Consider the following 25029-nt stretch of genomic DNA (forward strand, 5'->3'; position numbering starts at 1 on the left):
GATAAGAAATCTTCAACAATTAAGTGTTGGCTTAACATTCATATACAATCTAGCGTGACAAAAAGAAATTAGATTACAGAAACTAAAATCCAATCTAAAAAAACCTCCAAAATCGTGCTGAAAAGCAGCCAATGACCCATACATGAGACCTCAAGAAATGGAAACTAGAGATTACAAAAGTATATGATTCACATTGCAAGACCTATGGCGAACTGGCGATATTATACCATCATTATTTACAATCCAAAAGCAGATATTCATGATCCAAAATCAATCCAGGTGGGGAATTTGTAGTATTAGAGCATGAGATGCTATAAACAAGTTACAAACACAAACTTTACACTTATTGTAATTTGACAAACTCCCCACCACAAAATTTCACATGATTTTACACTTATCTTTCGATTTTTGATCTTGCCTTGGAGTCGATGATGTTGCTCTCGCGCTGCTTCTAGAAACCTATATCACCACAAATGTCAAATAACTCAATCACAGTGGAAATATCATGGGATCTGCATGTATCAGTTCTCACAAGTCAAAGTGAAAGAATTTCTTAAATCACAAAAATAAAATCTAAGATGAAATAAACAAGTCAAAGGTTTGATCACCACTCATACAAATTAATCAACAATTTTGAATCAAAAAAATAAATACTTCAAAAAACAAAATCCACGTCACGACTAATTCTCTATGCATTAAATTCACCCCAATATCAACACTTCTTTTGCAGTTCCTATTTTGTAGCTCATGTCCTTAGCTCATGCAATAAAGTTTTGTAGTTCTAAGAGTAGCACATGACGGGCTTCCTTTTGCAATCCTTCCTAAAAGGTGGGAATTAGGAAGTAATGGTGCTATTCTCATCCCTTAGATTTTGGTATGGTTGTTTTGTTGTTTAAGTTGTTGTAACTTTGCTTTTGGTATTAGTGATAGTGTACCGATAGCCAAAAAGAAAAATTTATCCAAAACCTTTAGGTTATTGCTTATGACGCTACAATTCACAAAACATACAAGTTCAAGTAAGTTCTAAAAAGTGTAGACAATCACACGGGTTCCAACTTCCAATAAGTTCAGATAAGATCAAGAGCTACTAAAATCAACTCACAACTATGAAGATAATCATACAACTTCAACCTGAATTCAGTACACAACTAAAAAAAAAAGTCAAAAATAAATGCTAACCAGAACTGTGGCCCATTTATACACGAGTTCAGAATTTTGTAAAATAATAAAAAGAAAAGTTTCTTTGCTGGAAAAAAAAAAGCAGTTGTAAGAAAATGAAAGTAAGTTATTTATCACTATAACTATTGTCTATTGATTGAAAACTATATATTATGTGAAAGATTACATATGCTTAGTTATTACAAGTACTTTTCATACTATCTTAATTAAGATTCATGTTTATTATGATCACTTAAAATTTTTTGGAAATATTATACTATCATGGTAGGACATAAACCCACTATTACCATGGTAAAGAACCATATTAGGTATGTTCAATAATGCAGAATTATACGTACTTTTTCCATCTCTTATCTTCTCTATATCTAGATAATTAATAGTATCAAATGCATTCGGGAAACAACACAACTGAACACTTTACAAGATTAATTAATAGTTTCATATGAGTCCAGTTTCAACCGTAAATTACACATTTATAACTACTCCGTAAGTTACACATTTACAACTACTGAATTTATCTAGAATTTACCAGAATAATTGGTAGTTTCATGAGTCAAGTTTTGACCGTTAGTTACACATCTATAACTACTGCATTCATCTAGAATTCATCCTTGTCTTAACCAGAGATTCTAAGCCAAACCGGAACACACCCCCCCCCCCCTCTCCCTTCCGATATATAAGAAAGAAGAAATAAAAACAGCACACAGAAGGGGGAGGGGTGACCAAACCTTTACGTTTTCAACATCAGACCTGAAAGCTTCACATTGTGAGTCTAAAAAGAAGACACAATCATCTAATAATGCAGTGTTACTCAGCCATAAGAAGAGTCCCAAAAATAGACTATGATTACATTGCAGAGACAAGCACATGGTTTGCCACTCCACTAAGCACCAATATAAAAGATAAAGAAGAACAATCAGCTTCTTAGTTTTCATGATGATCATGAAAGTTCCATCTCACCTGAGGACCTGTAACAAGCCCTGAATTGCCAATACCAGAGACTTGCTGAGGGGGGTTCCGCTGCTGCTGCTGTTGTTGCTGCTGTTGCTGCTGCTGTTGTTGGTCAAACTCCTGCTGCTGCAGAGCTATCGCCAATTGTAGATCAGAACTGTTACAATGCACAGCAATATATCATTAATCCAGCCAGAGCAGTCCAGATGATGGAAGAAATCTTACAGCACAAAAGCCTTTAAGAGAAACAAAAGGGTATTATATAGTTGAAAAAGATTACTTCATGTTTGAGCCATCCGCTGCAGAGCTATCAATGCTAGCCAGGTAATCCTGAGAAAACAATGAGTTAGCACACAAGAAACCAGTACACACTTAACAGAATCACTCAGCTGATAGACTCTTCTGAGAGAACTATGCTATTCGGATTTTCGAGACTTTCAAGAAACGCCTATGCACCATTATTATAAATCAGAAAATCGGAATATTAGACCGAGAAGTCGAGAACATTGCCAGTACTGAGATGATCATTGTCAACACCATTCAAATTAAATTCATACAAAAGGCTTCTACAAGAACATCAACATGCAAGCCAGCCAACAGACAAAAGCACATAGAGATCACGAAAGAACATTTAGTCGTAAACATGCATAACACGACCATGTGTGCACATAATGAGGCAAAAAAGAAATAGAAAGAGGGACATACAGCAGTATTAGCTACAGCATTCTGCTGATCCCATGTACCATTGGAACTGCTTTCCAGCCTGAATTCCTTGAAATTACTAGTCATAAACAGTGTATCTCCGTTGACCTGCAGAGTTTGGTAGGCATGAGCTTGAGTTACACTTAGGTAAAAGAAAAGGGAGAGGATGAGAGTTGGGAGAAAGGAAAAAATAAGGTGACTTGTAAAAGTAAACAGTTCCTAACTTCTTACTCCATAACAGGAGTTACCTTTTTCATGTTTTTACCATGAAAAAGTAAACAGTTCCTAACTTCCTACTCCAGAACAGGAGTTACCTGTAACCAGCATTAAATTCTAAATCTTGTCTTATGTACATTAACAGAAAACATCTTCAGCAAATCAGTAGTCAAAGATACATTCAGCTTTCATTTAGCATATATAATATCCTCAGGTATTCCTGAAGTTTCATCTCTTCAAAATATCATATCCATCATTGCACACATATGTGATGTTTACAGCATTAGAAAATATCTTTCGAGCCTTGATTAAAAAATCTGATCCGTGGTAATCAAGGGAGTTCCTTTTCGTTAAAACTGTGAAGGAAGAGAAATTTAGCAGCGCATAAGATTCCCTTTTTTGCAGATCAATCAGCAAACACTTCCCAAAGATTTCAGTTATCCTCTGCTTCTTACTTGTTGCTTGTTCGTTAAGTAGAGCCAGTTGTTAGCCTTAATATCTAACATTCTAATGAACAGTTATTTGCAAGAAAATATGCCAGTAGTAATTGCATGTCAGGCTACTTATGGCACCAATAACAACGGAATAAGCTCTCAGCCTTTTACTACCTATGTAGGAGTACTTTTTTCTACAGAATTTGACTATTTTCATGGCCTTGTCCTATACTCTACATGGTTTGACTACTTTCACACTTGCAAACCCAGAACTTCTCCCATTAATATCTTTAATTATCAATAAGGAAAAAGTATAGCATAGTTCATTATTAAAGATTTATATTGAGACGAATCTAACAAAATCCTACATGACCATGTTTATCCTTATCTAGAAACCACCAATGAAGGTCAAAATGGAGTATATAAAAAGGCAAAGTACAGTGCATAGATTATAAAACGGAAGGAATAATAAGCATTGGATTAATAGTATGCAATCAAATCTTAAAAAGATGGAAAGGAATCCCTATCCTTTCCCTCCCTAAAAGCCAATGCAGATCCTCCCTTTCAAAGTTCAACTTAAAACTTGCCACCAGAAAAAAAGCAAAACAGGTCTATCTACAATTTCTCTAAGGTTTGATCAATAAGAAAGAGCATAGAGCACAGAGTTTACTTAACGATGACAACAAAGACAATCAACAGAATGTATAGCATAATATTACCTCATTCAACTTTTCCCATACTAGGTCGGGCTGATTCATGTATCCCTGATCAGTAGCTAAAAGATAGAGCTCGCCTTCCAGCTGCAACAAACAACAGCGAAGTGCATTAATCAAATAGAAGAAGAAAGCCCAGGCAAAGTCATACCAGGTAGCAAATGACAGTTCTGAATTGCAAAAATATACAACTCAGTCTTAGACTCTTGGTATTAGATGCATACCTTAAACATCGTGCTGAAGTGATTATTTCGAAAGAAAACACAAAGTTCTCGCTCCTTGAGACCCTCTAGCAAGCAAAATAAGCTGTATAAAGGGAAAAAAAAAAAGAAGAGAAATTTACTACCAGGAGAGTTAAAAGAACCCAACAAACCAAAATAACAGTAATGCGTCATACCCGTAAAAGGTCAACTGACTGGCATTGCTTTTCAGGAAGTTGCTGATAAGTTCCCCTTGAAATAGAAAAAGGACATATTCAAAAGAAATAGGATATAAAAAAAACCACACATATAGCACAAATCAGGGGAAAAAATCGGAAACTTGCGGAATACGGAATCTAATGTACCCTGTCTAGGTGAGATTTCCTCCTTTGAGCTCGCATCATAAGTATCTTTGATTCCTTTATCAGCCTGTTCAGCCAAAACCATCTCACCTTCGTAGACAGGTTCTCGATCTCCACAAACTGTTTTCCCTGGATCCAGTATACACTCCTCCCCTTCATATATAGGTTCACTACCATCAAGACTTGACGTAAAGGATTCAACTGCTTCAATGCTGGGCTTTCCGCCACTAGAAGACTCAGAATCAGCATGACCTGCAGCAACACCAGAATTTTCTTCTACATTTTGTTTATACAACCCTCCAGTGGAATTCATGACAGGAGTAGAGAAGTTTTCAACTTCTTGATCATGTACTGTATCTTTTGCTGGAGAGGAAGGTGTAGCTTCATTAAGAATTGGTGTGTCACTAGTGCATTTTGCCAAATCGTTTGACAAGGGAACTTCTCCAAGTTGAACACTAATTAACTGATCACTGTGATTTTCCCTCTCATGAGTATCATCCGCCAAGGTGGGAGAAGCAGCCTGCTCTTCAGATAAAGGTATATTCCTGTCAGAATTTCCATGCACATTGTGACTGCCTGATACAGAAGGCTCCACAATTAGAGGCCCAGAACTGCCAAGTTCTTCTGATACATGTACAGAATTAACAGGAATCGAGTTCAACACATGCACATTCACATCAGAAGGCATCAGCACATCACCTGCAGAGATTGCTTCTCTAGATGGTAAATCATTCACAGATAATTTTAACACCTCCAAAAGCTGAGCCTCTTCCTCAGCATCTCCTTTTTTTAGTGTATGTTGATCAGAAATGGAACGTGGGGACTCTTCGAAAGATTTACCCCTGGAAAGACTAGGTGAAGGAACCCCCAAGGTTGCAGTAGTTGCCGCTGCAAAGTCAATGCAATCTTCATCAGATTTATCCTTGCCTTCATTTTCCATCTTCCATGTTTCCAACGAAACAAGATCACCCATAACAGTGTTGTAAGATTTTGAATCAATTGCATCAGCAGTCTCACGATCCTAGCAAAATATGCACAAAGATATTATGCCGAAGTGAACGTGTGAAGAAGGTATATAAAAGCTTCATAAACCTCAAACAGCATCATCTAACTTCTGTAAAATCAAACTTTAATTAAAACACATTCCCTTCAGCAATCTTAACAAAGATCATAAGTTACAATCAGTAGAGTGAGAACAGAGTCTTTGAAATAAATATAAATTAAATAAAAATCTCCAAGCAATTGAAAAGGATAAACTTGACAAAATGTTGCGACAAGGTCTCATCCGCACACACAAACACAATAGAATATACATACAAGTTACAAAAAGGATCTAGGGGTAAGGAAATATCTATTTGTGCAGTATTTTTTCGATATCCGGCCATAATTCAACTTTACCGAATATCCCTCCTAGATGGTTTTTTTAATAGTTTGTTTGGATAGGAAAATTTAATAAGGAAGGGATATTGTTCCTTTGTTTGGGTACAACATGGGGGAAGGGGATGGAAGGAAATAGCAAAAATTCATTTTCCCTCCCCTCTTAATAAACCAAATACTTCAAATGTTGGAAAGATTTGAAAGGAAAATGCAAGCTCATTCTTCCCTCCCCTTTCCCTCTCCTTCCATCACTTCAATCCAAACAAAGTGTAAGTCTATCACTTTGGGTTTTATAAAAAAATCAATAGAAGGGTAAAGAACAAATGCAATAGATTTCAGCTTCAGACTCATCACACCACCAAAGTCCCAAACTACCATTATAGCCAAAGCTAAAACACTGAGCAGTGAGCAGAGCTAGCCAAAGAAAATTGTGCCAACAGTGGGGTTTAAATAATTTACCTTCCCAGTGGTTAGCATTCTGATGGTGGTTTGACAGGATCAAACGACTTCCATAGCCCCTTCAATAGTACTACCATTATAGCTGGAAATATTTTGGCAACTAACAATTTAATGAACTGAAATACATCACCATCGTCAATTAGCTTCCAAGGCAGAACGGCAACCAATCTCAGCACTGATTGTGGGGGGGAAAAAAAAAAGAGGAGCTGGGGAAATAGGTGGCAAACCCATCTATACAGTCAGTGCCCTGAGATTGGCATCAATTTGAGCACCCATGACCATCATACTCTTGCATATTCTCCAGCAATAAATGTGGAGAAGGTGAAAAACTGCTTCTAAAATAGCCGGCAGCCAATAGAGTGATTTAAGGGGATGAGAGCCAGAGGTACAGAGAGGGCATAAAGACAATTGGGAGGGCAGAGTCGGGAGGAGGAAATAGCAGCATAGGATGACGGTGAAGAAAGGATCCCTGACGAGAAGGAGAGGTAAGGATCAAGAAGGCTAAAAAAATCAAAACCCTTTCCAACCAAACAAGCTAAGCGCACTTCAGAGAAGCCAAACCATTTACTTAATTATTCACATTGCTTTACCCCTTTATTCCCTTTAACGATCATTCCCTTTGAAACAAATTGCTCCTCAGATCAACAAATTCATCAGATGAAAATTCCATGAAAGCACAAAGGTTTATGAAACTATGAAAGCACCACAGTGCATGCAAAGAAGTCATTACCTATATTACACTAAAGATTACCTGCCTTTTATTATAAAGTCTTGCACATAAAAAGCTAAAAGCATAGCACTACAGTCAACCCATCCCCCACAGCACAAAATTCCAAGGGTCACTGGGGGCCTAAAATCTGAGTTGGTGAGAAGCTAGGCCCTTAAACTTGATAGCTTACATGACCTTACTCCTACGTTTCCTTTTCTTCCTCTCCTTTCTCTAATTTGAAACAAATGGCTCCATAAATTGACAAATTCATCACATGACAAAAATCACAAAACTGATAGAAGCACCAAAGTGCATGCAATGCAACTTATAAGTCATAACCAACATTAGATGTGCATGCCAAGCAGCTCATATGTTCTAAGTCCTAACCGAAATCAGACCAACACTTAACTGCCTTGGATTGAAAATGTATTGCAAAGAAGAGAGTGTAGGCCTGTAGCCTGTATCCCGAAGGGTACTACTATCAGCCCACCCATCCATAACCCACACACAACAAAACATAATTGCCAGGGTCACAGAGGTGCCAGGAGGGCTACCTATCGACGAGTCCCCTGCTACACTCTTGAAACCTAACTATCCAGGAGCAAAGGAGTGCAAGGTTTAGTTCTTGGCTTTGGTTCCCATGTCATGCAAAGTACATCACTATAATGGGCATGATCGTGAGTTTGAGGACTGCATTACGACATGTATTTGACTTTTTTGACTGTTGTTCTTCAAGGCCTGGACCAAGCTTGTAGTAGTGGGATTATGGCCATACATATATATTGTGTTCTGCACTTTCATCCTACTTTTAGTCCTTTTAAGTTTCCTTCTCATTAGCCTTTCTTCTTTATTACTCAATTCTAAAGACATTTAGAATTTTCTCTTATAAGGGTTTACAAGTTTAGCTCTACGAAGAAAAATGCATAGAGGTGTATTTCATAACCAGAACATGTAACGTAAAAGGATATTACAAGTCCAACTTCAGTGTACATGGATCTCTTTTTCAGAAGTAACTGATATGCATCTAAATTAACAGAGGCAAGAAAATGCTTTGCAGCTTCATAATGCCACATTTGTATTATAGCAGAAAAAGAGGGGAAAACCAACTACATGTAAAGGAAACAAAAGAAGAAAGGAAAAAAAAATAGAAGGAACATTCAAAAATTAAATTACTACTTAAGAAAATTTAAACAGTCCGTGTATACATCTATACCAATAAAAACAATGTGTGCAACAAAACCCACAGTAGTAAAAGCATACCTGAGGATCAACTAACCAACCATGATACAATGGGATATCCAGAAGATCAAATATTGCACACTCTGGAGTAAACTCAAAATCATCAATCCTGTGAAATGCAGGCCAAATCTCTCAAATTAATGAAGAGGACCAGTGCGAATGAAAAACAAAGGAGGGAAGAACAACTAAAAAACAAGATCAGACCTACGGAATTTTATATTTACATCAATCCCAGTAGTAAGCCTTGGAAGTAAGTCTATTGCGTCAGCAATATTTTGTTGTTGGTTTTCAACATACCCTGCATCTTTAGTCTGCATCCCATTAAGATTTGTTAAAACCACCAACAAAGAAAAAGCGAAAGTGATAATGAGAAATCAAATGGACAAGAAATTTACACTATCACTGCTATTTGAATCAATCAATCTCTCAGCAACCAATGAAAGTAACTTCTCCTGCGAAACTTCACTTATATCTGAATTCAAATTCAGCTGATTCCTCAAGAGAAGTATATTACCTACAAAAAAACCACAAACACCTTATTAAAAAACCAAAGACTCATATACATTTCAGCATAAAAATCCTAAGCACGATCCTAAAGTTTCTAGCAATGTCTTCATAATATCATACACCAACATCTCTTTAACAAAGTTTGCGTTTCTAGTTCAGTAGATATTCCGTATCGATCAGTAAGTACTTGTTTCTTCAATTAAGTACATTGCTAGAGATGATTCAACTTCAAGCAACTCAACTAAAATTTTGTTTTATTTTCTCCTACTCCAACATGAAAGTCAACCGCCATTTCAACATTGACGTAATCATCGATATTTCCACATTTGGAATACTCAACTTGATGTAATCATCCAACTTTCATATACTTCGATCAATCAAATATATTTTTCTCGGTTTTATCAATCAAAAACATAAATATTGCCGATTCAAATTAAGACGCAATCAACGTAAAAAGGAAAAAGAAAAAGAAAAAAAAAAGCAGGTAATTCAAATTCTCATCACTAAAATCAACCTAATCACTCATCATACAATATAAAAAAAGAACAATCTGATTACGGATAAAAAAATTAAAGATTCAACACGAAAACGAACTATCAATTTTGGCATTTTCAGATCAAAACAACAGTTCTAGGTTTCCAGAAAGATACGCTAGATTGATCGAGAAAGGCGAAAAGAGATAAACATATATACAATTAAAGAAGAAAGTGAAACCCTAGAAATGGAGAGAGAAAAGAGTGTGTACAGATGGCGAGAAGAGGGCAAGGGCCATTGTCGTTTTGAAGAATAATTGGAGTAGAACGACCGAAGAACTGTATAATTTTAGTCTTGTGAAGAATGGTTTCTGAAGAAGGTTCGTCGTTTCGCTGTTGTTCTTCCGAAGAAGCCATTGATGAATGATGGCCTCTGTTGTTGGTTGGTTTAGGAGGAGAGAGAAAGAGAAATTAGTGATTTAGGAAACAAATTGAAATTGAAATTGAAATTTTCAAGTTTATAGAGTATCATTAGTACGTGCGGTTGTAAGAGACAGTCTCGGGAGGAGAGAGAGAGAAAGAAACAGCCAGTTTTGGCACTTTTCCGTTCAACGGCACACTAGCTTCATCAGCCTCTTTTTTAGGACGCTCTTAACTCAAAGAACAAATTGATAAATTTTTTTTTTGGAAAAGCAAGCTAGATTGATTTACTCATTTGCTAAATGACGCCCTATAATTTCCTATTCACGCCCTATAATTTTTTTTTTTTTTTGATGAATTTAACGCCCTATAATCATATAAATACGATTGTATTTGTATACTTTTCATTTATTTTTTTCATTTTCTCCCTTTCTTCACTTTCCCCTCCCTATCTTCTTCTTGCACACAACCACTTGGCACCACCGCCGGCAAACCACCGCCAAAACACTGCTACTTGCACCGCCGCCGTACGACCACCACCATTATCGAACCCCACCCTTTTTCTCCACATTCTTCTCTCCTCTGTTTTTTTCTAATTTTTTTTAAAAAAAAGGAGGCGTCCACCATGGACGCCTCTTTTTTTTGAAATTTTTTTAGAAAATTATGGGGAGGCGTCCACCATAGGGTGAGGCGCCTGCCATGGACGCCTCCTCTGGTGGTGGGGCGTCCATGGTGGACGCCTCCCCATAATTTTCTAAAAAAATTTCAAAAAAAAGAGGCATCCATAGCAGGCGCTCCACCATACCGTATGGTGGAGCGCCTACCATGGACGCCTCCACCGGTGGTGGGGCGTCCATGGTGGACGCCCCTCCATTTTATAAAAAAAAACAAAAAAAAACCAGTCTAGCCCGTGAGTTTAGCAATGGTGGGGCGTGATGTTGGTGGTGCGTGATGTTGGTGGTGGGGCGTGATGTTGGTGATGGGCGTGATGGTGGTGGCGATAAGTTGTGGTGTGGAGGGCTGGAGGCGCCTGTGGTGGTTTTGGCCTCTTCTTGATTTATTCTCTTAAAATTTGGATCTGTTGATGTACAGGATACCACCGGTTCTTGGATTTGCTTTTAGTTCTTGAAAGTTCGTGGGTTTAGGCGTTTAGCAGTGGTGGCAAGATCTGCAAATCAAACTATAAATGTCACTAAATCATTATACTGAATCATTTCCTTATTTGAAACTAGTGGAGAAATAGTCATGTTGAAAGGGGAGGGAAGGAGAGAGATTGAAATGAAGGTATAATTTACTGTATAAAAATACGATATTTAGGGCGTTAGTAAGAAATATTAGGGCGTCAAATAGCAAAGCCCTTAATTAATTGACAAAGTGTCCATGAGTATATAGGGCGTCATCTTCGAAGGAGAGTGGTTTTCCCAAATTTGTTCAACACCAAAGGGAACTAGCTTTGCTAAGTGATGAGCAACAGAGTTTCCATCACGCTTAATATATGACCAAAACAAGAGAAGAAAAAGATGAACTAGAAGCTAAGATATCATGCAAGATAATATTGAGGTATGAAAGGAAGAAGGCACCGTTGGACAAATACTTGATCACAACTTGGCAATCCGATTCAAGAATCACCTCATTAACACCAAACCTTTTACCAAGTCTCACACCCATTTGAATTGCTTTAGCCTCCGCGACTTCGGGATTCCAAAAAGCTTTGACACGATGAGTCGCAGCAAACATTAACCGACCGATAGCATCACGACACACCACCCATAAACCAACCCAGCCCACAGCGGCAAGGGACGCCTCGACGTTCAGCTTGAACATACCTGGAGGGGGCGGTTGCCAAGTTTTCACATTAGGCGAATTAAGTTGCGCCTTAGAACAGTAGATACGTGCAGTGTATTGTCCTTGCTCCTCAACCAAGCGCTTAACTCGCTGCACCAGGATGTGATTGGACGTGATCTTTCCTTGGAAGACCCACAAGTTAGGCTCGGTCCAGATGCACCAAGCGAGGAAAATGCCGCGAGAAATCTGGATTTTATCACATTTCTTCCAGCTTTCAACTAAGTCACACATTGAGATGCTTGAGGCATGGCACAAAGAGCTTTGCAATTCAACTCCTCCCACAAGTCGAGGACTCGTGGGCACTCAAAAACCGTATGGTAAGCAAAATAAATCCTCCACATCCCCATGGAAACAAAACATCATCAAGAAGGTGTCTAGACTTTGAGAGAGATTGAGTAGATAAAGAGTTGGTACATAGCCTCCACAGAAAATGCCTAACCTTCGGGATTGTATCCATACCCCACAAATCTACCCAAGCTTGGTGAAAAGCATCAAGATTGCCACCCTTTTCCAACATATAAGTTGTTTTAACAGAATAGTGACTATCTTTGGTGTGGGCTCATGTTATTTCATCATTGTGATCCATAGAACTCAAAGGAATTGCAAAGATACATTTCACATCTTTTTCATTAAAAAGATCTTCAATAAGTCTATTTTTCCACTCCCTAGTGCTAAAATCAATGAGATGATTCACCTTCTCGATGCCATCATGCGGACTACTCAAAATGAATCTCCCTTCATCACCCATCACCCACGGCTCGCTCCACACGCCTATCTTCTCACCATTCCCAATACACCACAAACACCCTTCTTTAATTAAAGCCTTCGAACTCCAAATGCTTTTCCAAGAATAGCTAAAAGAGTACTCAAGAGGGGCATCAAGATAGTCACAATGAGAAAAATACTTGGCTTTCATAACACGTTGAAGTAAGAAGATGGGGTTCGCACAAGTCTCCAAGATTGACGACCAAGTAATGTATCATAAACATTGAGATCTCAAAACCCCATACCACCAAAGCACTTTAGAGTATGCAAAGAATCCCAACTTTTCCAATGAAGCTTTCTTCTTCCCCACCAAAACCTTACCATGACTGAATGGATGCATTGAATGATCATTCGCGGAATTTTGTAAACACCGATGAGATAAGTAGGCATAGCTAGAATGAATGATTTGAGTAGAGGAACATCCTTTCCTGCTCTAGATAGTAGCTTATAATTATCTTTCCAACCTTGGAGTTTCTTCCAAATTCTATCAAGAAGTGAATCAAAAATGAATTTTTGTGATCAGCCTCCCAAATAGGGGATACCAAGGTATTTCTCACGTTTTTCAATTTGCCGCATCTTCAAAAACCCCACTAACTCTTCTTTTATATCAACACTAACTCCTCTACTGAAAGAAACCTCTGACTTTTCATAATTAATTTTATTCCTGGATGCAAGCTGATATGTCTATTTTATATAGAGATTTTACCTCCGTCCCTCATTCATTATTGGTCTTAACTGCGCTCTTCGGAGCCATTTTTACTACTAATGTGCTCCTTGTAGTGTGTTGTATTTTCAGATTGATCATTGTAGGAATATGCACGTTTTAGTGCATTTCCTACTCATTTATGTCACTACAAGAGATGATGTACTTTCGAGAGCACGAGCATTGAGTTGGAAGAGTTTTGAAGCAAAGCGAATAATAAAGGAAGTAGAAAAATGACTTCAGTCCACTCTTTTCATTATATCTCAAGTTATACAAATCCAAATAGAGTGATTTCAATTGTGTTAGATTCTACATTTCAAGAGCTTTCCAACGAGTGGTCATTTGCCTAATTCCGACGAGTAACGAAGAAGTTATGGCGTTTTAAAGATTGAGATTTTGTGCAGTCTGATGACCGCCCGGGGGGTCGGCGAAATCCGCCCGGGGGGTCGGGCGAATGCTACTTAGCCAATTTTCAGAAGATTAAAGCAGCCAAAAGAGTATTACCTGCGGGCCCGACCGGGCGAAATTCGCCCGGGCCGGTCGGGCGAGACGGAAATTATCACGAGAATGCTGCTGAATGGCGCCCGGTCAGGCGCGACGAAGAAACCAAAATACCTGACAACCGCCCGACGGGCGAAATCCGCCCGACCGGTCGGGCGAGACGATTTATGGGCTGTTTTGAGCGCGTGTTGCGCCGGATTTACGAGACATATAAATACTATTTTCTTAGAGTTAAAAACTACGCCTTTTTACTAGAGAATACATTTTATAACTTTTTAGAGAGCTTTTGAGTTTACTCCATTGTTGAACATTGATTACTACGCTTTGATTCCTTCAAGTAAAGACTAAGTTTTCTTAATCTCTTCTTTCCTTTCATTATTATTATGTCTCTTAATTTGTTTATTATTTGTTTGTTATTTCAATTATGAGTGAGTAGTCTATTAATCTAGGGTTAAGTTAAACCCTAGCAATGATTTAATATATGAATTCTTCCATTAATCCCAAGTTTATATGATCAATTGTTCTTGTTTCATTGGATTGTTCTTATGCTCATTATCATACTAGGGATAGGTGATTTTGATTTGACTCCGTATATCTTATTTTCAATGGGAATTGAATCTAGATGGTTTTGTTGATCCAATCAATGGTATGAATATCTTCTATGAGAATAGTTAGATAGGATTGCTAGGAATTTAATTGTGATGCTATGCTTAATGTCTCTTTCTTGCATGATTCCACGGGAGTAGGTTTGATTGCTTGTTTAGAGTAGCCATTGGTACTCGGGAGAGGTCTTTGGTAGTTATAGGGTGCATTACTCCTCTTGAACCGTGGATTATGTTTATTTGGGATGGAAATTATTCATGTATTGGTCATGCTAGTGGTGATGCTTAATTCTAGATGTTCTAATTAATTGATTATATCTTGTGTGTTCCTAGTAATTGTCATAGTTTAGCATTAGTCTTAGCTCAACACCCTTTCCATCATTGTTTGTCACTCGTTTAGTTAATTTAAGTCAAGATACCTAGTGTTTGATACTGTTTGTCCCTGTGGATTCGAAACCTGACTTGCCCTGCTACATAGTTAGGAAGTTAGTTAGGTAATTACTTTTGATAGGTGCGCGACACGCCTACCACAAGCTCATATTGGTTGAGAGTATCAACTATAACAATGCATTCCTATCTTGTGGCTCTTGTGGAGAGAAGGCTATCATCGGCGAAGAGAAGATGAGAGATTTCGGGACCACTATGGCTAGTTTTAGCTCCATAAAACTGCTTATCCTGCACCTTTTTCCGTAGCATTCTGGAGAAAGCGTCAGCAACGAAAATAAATAGATAAGGAGATAAAGGGTCACCTTGTCGGAGCCCTCTTCCGGGAACAACGGAACCACAAACTCCTTCATTCACAATGAAAGAGTAAGAGATAGAGGTCACACAATCTATAATCAGGTTTACCCATCGACCATCAAAGCCCATAGTGAGAAGAAGTTTCTAAGAAAGCCCGACTCCACTCTGTCATATGCCTTGCTCATATCTAGTTTCATAACAATACTACATTTCCCGCTTCTAGTTTTGTGCTTCATAGAGTGAAAGATCTCAAGAGCAATGAGGGCATTATCGGTGATCAGGCGTCTTGGAACAAAAGCACTCTGGTTTTCTGTAACAATGTCAAGAAGAAATTCCTTCAATCTGATAACAATGGCTTTCGACACCGGCTTATAGAGAACATTACAGAGGGCAATAGGACAAAATTACGCAGCCTTGGTAGGATTTTTTTACTTTTGGAATCAAAGTTATATTAGTATTATTAATATAGCTAGCCAAAATGGAACCATGCAGAATGCTATTCACAAATTTTGTAACATCATCACCTATAACATGCCAAAAATGTTGATAAAAGATAGCATGCATACCATCAGGTCCGGGGGATTTGCAGGGATGCATTTGTTGAAGAGCAACAAAATCTCTTTTTTGTGAAAGGTTTCAAGAGAGCATGGTTGGAAGCATCCGAGACAAGAGAGCTCACATATTGCAAGACCTCCTTAATATTTGTTGGTGATAGGTTGGAGGAGGCGAAGATGTCACGAAAATATTCTTCAAAAATACCCTTGATGTTCTCCTCTTTTTCATGCCAAACTCCCGTCTTATCAAACAAACCAGCCACATAATTATGTTTCTTCCTCTGTGATGCCTTATGATGAAAATAACTCATGTTTCTGTCACCATCCTTAACCTCAGAAACTCGCGAGCGAAGATACCAGTTTGCATCTTGTATATCATGCAATTCCTCTAGAGATTTTTCAAGAGTTGCACACTCCATTTTTCATTCTCCTCAATCTCTTGTTGCCTACCCTTTCGAGGTGTTGCTTTCAACTTGCACTCCAGCCCAACTTTTCTTGTTTCCTTCCTCAGTAACAATGTGACAGTTTCTTTTAGGATGATCCATTATACCGCAAGCAAAACAGAAGAAAGGCAAACGTTCATATGTAAAAGTCTACCTGAAATTCCCAACCTTTTTTGTCTTTCAATTTCTGATACCTACGCAAGGGTTCTGTAACATCAAGCAAAACTTTAACTCTCCTATATCTTCCAATACCTAATACATCGTCTTCAACCTCCATAATCTCTCCCATATTGCCGATTAGGGCTTGAACTATTTCATCATATCTATAGTTAAAAGGAAGATTTTTAATACGAACCCAAAATGGAGAGTGATTAATTGTTAACTGGTCGAGGTATTCATTACCATCTTCTTCCTTCAATAATAAGAGCATATCATCAAAGCACCATGGTCTCACTTCAAGAACTTTATTCATGCCTCTACAATGAAAGAATTGGAAAGCGTAACAATTATGCTTTAAAACTCGAATTACCAGTCCGTGAGATGGTGCCCATACTCTAGTTATGGTGCACTTAAAAGCTTTAGTGTTATACGAACGCTCAATTAATAGGCGTCCAAAGAGAACTAAAGAAAGGTTGTTTTCCACGCTAGGGTTTAGAGTATCCAGATCAAGAACGATGTCTTCTTCATCACAATGATCTTTAATTTCGAGACCGAATATGCAATCTCCTCCGCCATGCCAAGGGGAAGGAGTCGCCGCAGTGGGGGGTTAACAGGTGGTAGAAATCTCGGCTTGGAAGGGGGCATAGAGGTTTTCCTTTCTTTCAAGGGAGTTCCTAAAGGACAAATCGATTAAATTGAGACGACTAAAATTGAATTAACATAAGGTTAGTATGACCACTAATAAGGTGAAAATCCTATATTGAATGTCGATTACCGCTAATCACCACTATCATGAACTGTGGACCATTGATTTTAGATATGCAAATAAATCATAATCATATGAGTATCATCAAAATTGAAGATACTCGAAAGTAAGAATATGTATTTTTTTCATTTAAACACCTATTGCAATAAACCATTGTTTTTTTTTTCTAGTTTTTTTTCCTGAAAATAAGTATACGATTAAGTTAATATCATTTGGTTGAGATGACATATATGAGATCAAAGGTTTATAATTGCTAATAGTGAAGAAAAAATGAAAAAATGTTGAAATGGTTAATAAGAAGACGGATGTTATGCCCAATGAATTATGAGCTGACAAGAAGGATTGGAGCCCTGACCTTAAAGAATATGAAACACCACTTGATTGTCTTCTTCAATATAAAGGTCATGGACATTATGTTAATGAACCAATAAGAGTCTATTTCGAAGAACCCAAGCTTCAGCTATACGAACACAAAAAATTGATCAAAATGATAGGCTTGAGTGACAAAAAGATTGCTAATCGAATTTCGAAAAACAAATCTAGTTACATCAAATGAGTTAATGATTGAGCCAACTGCCATCTATATTTAACTTATAACACCAAGGGGGAGGAGGATGCTAACGAACAAAGGTGATGAAAAGAGACTTGAAAGAAAAACAATGTGGTGAAAAAAATCCATTATGATTCGAACAATCCATTCTAGGTGCAAACGCAAGGTTCGGTGATAAATTCAATCGATATTAAACTTATTGTTATCAAAATCTGCATTATTACGTTCATTCTTTCAAATAAGCATCATAACAATTTTACAAATTTTATACGTTTTAAAGCTTAACTCTAATAATTCACTTCCCTTGTCCTAACTTAGTTACATCATGGATTTAGGAGGAGAGACACGTAGTTTGAGGAGTGTATGTAGAGAGGAAATTAATAAATAAAAACAACAAAAGCACCCATTACTAGTTTGAACAATGGGAAGTTATTGTCAATATATACCAATTAGTACTTGGTGTAATAATAAACTTAATAAGAAGCATTCCTTTTTAGACGGGTTCGAGGATTGGTGTTGTCCATGGTTGTGCTTTAGTTCAATCATTCATTGTAACGCCCCGACTTTTAAGCATCACTATTAGGTTAATTAATTACAAAGATTAGCAGCGGAAGACCTTCCTAGCTTAGTCGGTGCGTCACTGCCGCACTCTCCGCACAGGAAAGTACAAGGCAACATTCTTTCATTCACTAAACTTCTATAATAGTTATAGTAATTCTAGAAATATATATAGATAGCTTAAGCGTAGCTGATGCTACGTAATCTAGTGATCATAGACTTGGATTACATAGCTGTCATAGTCGCATGAATTAAAGTAATTTAATCCTCACTGCTACGTCATCCCATCTTCGTATGCATACCTAAAACAGAAAAACAAAACGTCATGAGCCGAGGCTCAGTAACATACTACTCTAACATCGTTAATTCATTTCAATTCATTTTATTTGCAAACAGGGAGAAGAGAATATAGTAAAAATCATTTCGTAAACATACACTTCGAATCAGGAATTTAAAAGTCGTTTTCATTCATATTATCTCCATTATCACATCTCATTATCAGAAAACTTTCTTTGGTTACTTTGGCAAGTACAGAGAAGGCATAGCCACCGAGGATATTCATCCCCCATCAGAAGGTGACATATAACGTCATAGATCATAACATAAGGCAAAGCCACCGAGGATATTCATCCCCCATCAGAAGGTGGCATATAATGCCAGACATCGTAACAGAAGGCAAAGCCACCGAGGATATTTATCCCCCATCAGAAGGTGGCATATAATGCCAGACATCATTACAGAAGGCAAAGCCACCGAGGATATTCATCCCCCATCAGAAGGTGGCATATAATGCCAGACATCGTTACAGAAGGCAAAGCCACCGAGGATATTTATCCCCCATCAGAAGGTGGCATATAATGCCAGACATCATAATAGAAGGCAAAGCCACCGAGGATATTCATCCCCCATCAGAAGGTGGCATATAATGCCAGACATCGTTACAGAAGGCAAAGCCACCGAGGATATTCATCCCCCATCAGAAGGTGGCATATAATGCCAGACATCATTACAGAAGGCAAAGCCACCGAGGATATTCATCCCCCATCAGAAGGTGGCATATAATGCCAGACATCGTTACAGAAGGCAAAGCCACCGAGGACATTGTCCCCCATCAGAAGGTGGCATATAATGCCATAATGCGGATACCACCGAGGACGTTGTCCCCCATCAGAAGGTGGCGTTGCCGCCAGATAACAGAATGACACGTGCACGGCCCAGAGAACATAGTACTGCCATTCACCATCTTTCACTTTCATTTATCATGTTTCGTTTCTTTCGAGTAATTTTCAGAAATCATAATAAAGTCATTGCATAACGTCATCAAATCATTTACATAGCCAAACATTTCATATCCCGCACACCATATAAAACATATCATAAAACATTATATAAAAGCACTATAAAACATAGTTGGAAGGGGAGTGCGGGTGTTAGCAGTAGACGTTACCTGGAATCCTGCTTAACAACCTTTATCGTAGGGGAACGCTTGTAATATCTCTTCCTTTTTAATCTAATAATAATTCAGGAATTAATGAAGACATTAATATTTTATTCGGAATCTTGAGTTTACTGATCCATTTCCATCATGTTTCCATTGTATGAGGTGTGTAGGAGTTTTATATAGTATCGTCTTTGGTGGTTGATAAAAGTCGTAGGCATTCTTTCCATTTAATAACTTAGCGTCTAAGTCGTAATTCGTGATTATAGACGACGTCTTACCATAACCATTTCGTATTTTATAATTTCTAGACGTTATAATTTTGTTAACCTTTAACTCAAAACTTCATTCTATTAATCATAGGATCCCTTTAAACATATTCGTTATTTAATCGAAACAATAGTCATTAATTCCATGATTTATGAATCCAGCTTAATTAATAACTTGTAACTACAGACCTCGTAATATAACTATTTTATTCGTGTAATATATGTAAGTGCCTGCGTAAATCTGACAAGTAAACCATATTTAACTTACATCATTCTTTAGTTCATATATTAAAGTTACATGAAATATATTATTAAGATTATCCTTATTTAATCCTTTATTAATTACCGAATCACAAGTATTATATAATATATAGTGAATCTTTTATTATAGTTTAGATACCAAGCTAATGAAATCAATCAACATAATTAATTAGACATTAGACCATTTCATTTTACTGATTTATTAGTGAATTCAGTCCACTTAATAAATTCATAGCATTAAAATCAAAGCCCAACAACATATTACTAAGCTTATAAATTAAAGGGAGAGGTGTATATCTTCATACACACCTACTGCTTCAATACGACACAGGGGGATTGTAGCCAAAATGGTCGGAGCTCCAGCAACGCGAGGCGAGGCGAGGCAGGGAAGAAATGAAGGCACGGCGGTGGTCCGGTAGTGCTGGGCAGTGGTCTGGCGGTGCGCGCAACAGACCAAGCAGAGGAGAGAGAAAGAACCGGGCGAGAGAGAGGGGATGCGAGCGACGGAGGGATAAGGGCGACGGAGAAGGGGATACGGCTGGGTTGGCGCCGCGGTGGGTGACGCACAGGAGGTCGTCGGCGGAGGGTGGTGGTGATGTGGTGGCTGAACAGAAAACAGAGGAGAGAGAAAGTTGCGAGAAACAGAGGAATTTGAGGGTGGTTTGGGTGGCGTTTTCCGGTGGTAATATCAGGAGCTTTTGAGTGTATTTGTTAGTGATGACTGAGTGAGGAATGGTGGAGCAAATATGGGTATATATAGCCATTGTTTGAGCTTCAATTGTTCCCATTTGGATTGATGAAATTGGATTGGATAAAATGGGTTGTTGAGTGATTTGGGTTGATTGTGAATTTTTATTTGAAGATGAGTTTGATTGTGTGCAAGAAACCCATTTTGGATTTAGAAATTCATGGGTGGGTTTTGTTTGAAAAAAAAAAACTGAAATGGAGCCAAGGAGGAGGAAAATTCACGTTTTCTGTTTTTCTTCAATTTCTTCTCTTTTTTTCTTTTTCTTTTTCTTTTTCTTTTTCTTTTCTTTTCTCTTTTTCTTTTCCTTTTTATTACCAAAACCAATTTGATCCATTTTTGTAAAGTTCAAGTAATTGTTTTGTCTATTATTTGTTTTCTTATTTTAACTAATGAAATCATTTAACATAACTTGTTATTAATTGTAACTCTTGCCATAATATATATATTTTTATTTAAAGAATTAATTATTATTACTTGGACATAGAATAACAAAATTTCGATCTTACCTTATGATTAAAGGAAAAATTTAGCCACTAATTATTATTATTTAATTTAAGTAAGTTTAAATTTTCGGGATATTACATTCATCACCCAGGATAGGCGGGTGACTGAAGCCAAAGTGGTGTTCGAAGGGGTGCAGTTGGCATTGCGCTCAAATTGGGGTTGTCGAAGATAGTTGTGGAGCGTGACTGCTTGTAAGTCATTCATGTGCTTCAATGTTCTTCGAAAGGATCAAGTGGTTTTCATTTAATTATAGATGCCATTTTAGCTTTGGTTTTTAATATTAGATGTAGTAGCTTGGTCCTTTGTTAAAAAGTTCGGAAACAAAGTACCTCATCTTTTTGCTCACCTTCAACCTATGGTAGTTGGACACTGTTGTTGGATGGAGGATATTACATAGAGTATTGTTAGGTTTGCTAGTCTTGATTTAATAAATTCTTTTCCTTGATTGAGTTCCTTACAAAAAAAAAGGAGTTCTTTTTATGATCTTATAGGTTCCCTTCAGTGGTAAATGGTAAAAATAGCAATGTGATGGCCTGTATGATCGAAATTTCAGCTTAATCAAACTCGACCCATATATATTATGAACTCGTGTTGGACAAGGTCCAACATTAGTAAATCTAGGCCCCGACTCGGCATAATCCTGCAAGGCGAACGAGTAACTCGTTCTAGTGTATACTTTAAAATCAATTTAATTGACACAATAATATGAATACTCCTTACTTTGTATATTATTATGCTTGCTGAATTATTTTAGTCTTGATGAGCATTTAAAATCCTGATTTAAAATTATTATTTTTTATAATAGATGGTGTCGTATATTTTGTATGTGTACCTTTTTTTCCACCCTCCTCACAAGGGTAATAGATAAATATAGTTATATACATCAATATCGTTATATAAATAAAATTTTCTACCTATGTATCACTATATATATATTTGTGGTAGTCTCATAATATAAATTCATGAGTAGTCTTACTGAATTGTCAAATCTTCATATCTTATAATTGCTATTAGCTTATTATAAGTATTATATTAATACAGTTTTTTTTTTGTTTTTTTTTTTGATTAGGAAATTAAGTCAGCCCAAGGGCTAACCCCTACCAAGGCTACTAGCCTTGTAGGAACTACCAGCACATTGGCTGGTAAAGCATGCAAAGCATGCTAAGGAAATACCCCAACATAATGCTGGGGGTAAGGATCGAACCCCTGACCTCAAGGATTAGAGGGGAGTGCTGTACCACATGAGCTAGCTCCTCATCTTTATATTAATACAGTTTGTGATTGGCGATGAGATCTACCTCAAAGTTTAAAATGATTCCTACAATAATAATTTTTGCTTATTCATAGATGATCAAAACTATAAGCCAATGCATTATTATATTATAATAAAATTAACATATAAACTCTTATAGAGAAAGTGAAAAATAAGACAACTGGGTTTGGACTGTGAAAGGCAAGTCCAGCATCGCTCAAAATTGGGTACAGCCATCAAGCGGACAACTCAACAGTTAAAAGCCCACTTGAACGATTAATGGAAGTTAGCATCAATCATATAGATGGACTAAGCCCAAATCACTAAAGAAAGAACACGTGCAGTAGGCCAATAGCTGTTATGGATGCTAAGTGGATAATACTTCCTATATTGGTGTCGGATAATACGGTTTGTGATGTTTTTTTTTATTCATATGAGTCATGATTTCATGAAGGCGGTACAAAATACAAAGAAGGAAAGGGGGATTCGAACTTGTGACCTATCGTTCACAGCACCTCAATTTTAACCACTAGGCCAAAACATCCTTGGTATACAGTTTGTGATGTGCTAAAACAACTAGAACTTTTCATGTATTTTGCACAATTGCACGACCTAAAGACTAGTTTGTTGTACTTTCTCCTTTTTTTTTCATCAACTCCAATGCAAAATTTGGATAGGAGAAAGGTAGAGAGGAAAAAAAAGGGGGGGGGGGGACTGCATGTTATTGGAGAGCGATAGAGAGAAAGTAAAAGCAAAAGTAGAAAGTGTTGCAAGTAATTAATTAATTCCCTTTTAGAAAAGTGTTGCAAGTAAAAAAAACGGAGGAAGTAATAGATTATATTAAAACACTATTGATGATTTAGAAAAGAGAATAAAAGGGCCACAGGTGGTGTTTTATTGGTGGTCCATTAAGATTAATAGATGGGTTAACTAGAGGTTAATTAGGGTTTAGAACAATGGTGAATTTTAAATAAATTAATGAGTATGTTGTGAATTTTGAAAAGTTGTAGGATATAATATGGGAAAAAGGTATATTATGAGAAATAAGTTTAAATATAGTATTAGTAATAAAGATTATATAAGTAGCCTATTTGATAGGGAGTGTTCGTATAAATAGAAACCGGAAAACTGTACCGAAAAATGGGTGGTAACCATACCAATAAAAAGTTTTAAGTGTGGGGTTACTGAACCGGTTAAAGTAATGGTAAACAATACAATCATGATTATGATTTTTGAGTAAACGATTAATTGGAAAAATAAAATATTTTTTTCCTCTATTTAATTATTGTGAAAATATTTTCAACAATTATATTAATTAGAGGATTGTTAAACATCACCCATAAAATACTTAAAATCGTCCAAACTCTCACATGAATATATCATAATACCCTTATTTATATTTTTTGACTTTTTACCCTCTTCTCTCTCTCACCACCACCACCCTCTTTTTCCCACCACCACCACCACCACCAAGAAAAGTGGACAATTGAAAACTGTATTAAGACATAGATGATTAATTGTTAATAAATGAGAACTGGTGGCAGGATGGCACCAAGATGAGAACTGTAATACTGTATTAACAAATCATCTTCACATCCTGCCGCCGCCACCACCACCCTTCACATCCTGCCACCACCAACACCTCTACTTCCTTCGTCGCACTTAGCCTCCCCAACCACCAATCTTCGCGTCACCCACACCTTCGAAGAGGTGAATTTTTTTTTAAAAAAAGGGTGAACGTCCGGCCAGGACGATCGCCCCATGGCACGAACGTCCGGCCAGGACGTTCCGGCCATGGGTGGAACGTCCTGGCCGGACGTTCGCCCTTTTTTTAAAAAAAATTCACCTCTTCGAAGGTGTGGCCGGACGTTCGTGCCATGGGGCGATCGTCCTGGCCGGACGTTCACCCTTTTTTAAAAAAAAATTCACCTCTTCGAAGGTGTGGGTTTAGGAGAGATAAAATGGCACTTAGGAAAGCAGTGGGGCAACTGAAGGACCAAACGAGTATTGGTCTCGCGAAAGTAAGTAGTGACATGGCTCCTGAGGTAGCCATTGTCAAGGCGACGAGCCATGAGAACGATCCGGCGGATGAGAAGTATTTAAGGAGAATTCTCACTTTTACCTCCTACAATCGTATGTATGTGAACACTTGTATAACTTCGATCTTGAGGAGGCTTGGAAAGACCAGGGTCTGGGTTGTGGCTTTGAAGGCGTTAATGTTGGTGCATAGGCTGATGAATGATGGGGACACTGTTTTCCAACAAGAGATATTGTGTGCAACTAGGTTGTTGAATATGTCGGATTTTAGAGATGAGGCTCACTCTAATTCATGGGATCATTCTGCTTTTGTGCGGACTTTTGCTTTGTACTTGGATCAGAGGTTGGAATTGATGTTGTTCGAGAGGAAGCAAGGTGGTAAGGTGAGCAAT

At 37.6% G+C, this 25029-nt stretch overlaps 2 protein-coding genes across 4 annotated transcripts; both read right to left on the reverse strand.

The window, feature by feature from the left end:
* On the reverse strand, positions 1-10188 carry LOC104892364 (uncharacterized). 3 transcript variants are annotated; one of them, XM_048645126.2, is made up of 13 exons: positions 10060-10188; positions 9794-9954; positions 8937-9055; positions 8746-8852; positions 8563-8650; positions 4761-5778; positions 4593-4647; positions 4420-4501; positions 4202-4282; positions 2836-2940; positions 2411-2460; positions 2140-2287; positions 1-459 (listed from the first exon to the last, which is right to left on the reverse strand). In XM_048645126.2, exons 2-13 carry the CDS (start codon positions 9936-9938, stop codon positions 379-381), a joined length of 2079 nt encoding a protein of 692 aa, XP_048501083.1. In that variant the 5' UTR covers positions 9939-9954; positions 10060-10188; the 3' UTR covers positions 1-378. The 3 variants fall into 3 exon arrangements, with proteins under 3 accessions (XP_048501083.1, XP_010676580.1, XP_010676579.1); XM_010678278.4 differs by having other exon boundaries at positions 4761-5333; positions 5457-5778; positions 9794-10160; XM_010678277.4 differs by having other exon boundaries at positions 9794-10161.
* A 6043-nt stretch (positions 10189-16231) lies between these two features.
* On the reverse strand, positions 16232-16567 carry LOC130591668 (uncharacterized). The gene has a single exon (XM_057395342.1). The coding sequence runs from the start codon at positions 16565-16567 to the stop codon at positions 16232-16234; it is 336 nt and encodes a 111-aa protein (XP_057251325.1).
* Positions 16568-25029: the final 8462 nt, after the last annotated feature.

The sequence above is a fragment of the Beta vulgaris genome, chromosome 5 (assembly GCF_026745355.1).
Source record: "Beta vulgaris subsp. vulgaris cultivar EL10 chromosome 5, EL10.2, whole genome shotgun sequence".
Lineage (NCBI taxonomy): Eukaryota > Viridiplantae > Streptophyta > Magnoliopsida > Caryophyllales > Amaranthaceae > Beta > Beta vulgaris.

Bases quoted from the DNA above. Each gene is read 5' to 3' on its own strand.
- LOC104892364 (XM_048645126.2), bottom strand. From the start codon at position 9,938: ATGGCTTCTTCGGAAGAACAACAGCGAAACGACGAACCTTCTTCAGAA. The intron at 9,056-9,793 runs GTACACACTCTT...GTTTTTTTGTAG, and splicing joins TTGCCCTCTTCTCGCCATCT to GTAATATACTTCTCTTGAGG. The intron at 2,461-2,835 runs GTATGTCCCTCT...TTGTTTTCTCAG, and splicing joins ATGCTGTAGCTAATACTGCT to GATTACCTGGCTAGCATTGA.
- LOC130591668 (XM_057395342.1), bottom strand. From the start codon at position 16,567: ATGAATAAAGTTCTTGAAGTGAGACCATGGTGCTTTGATGATATGCTC.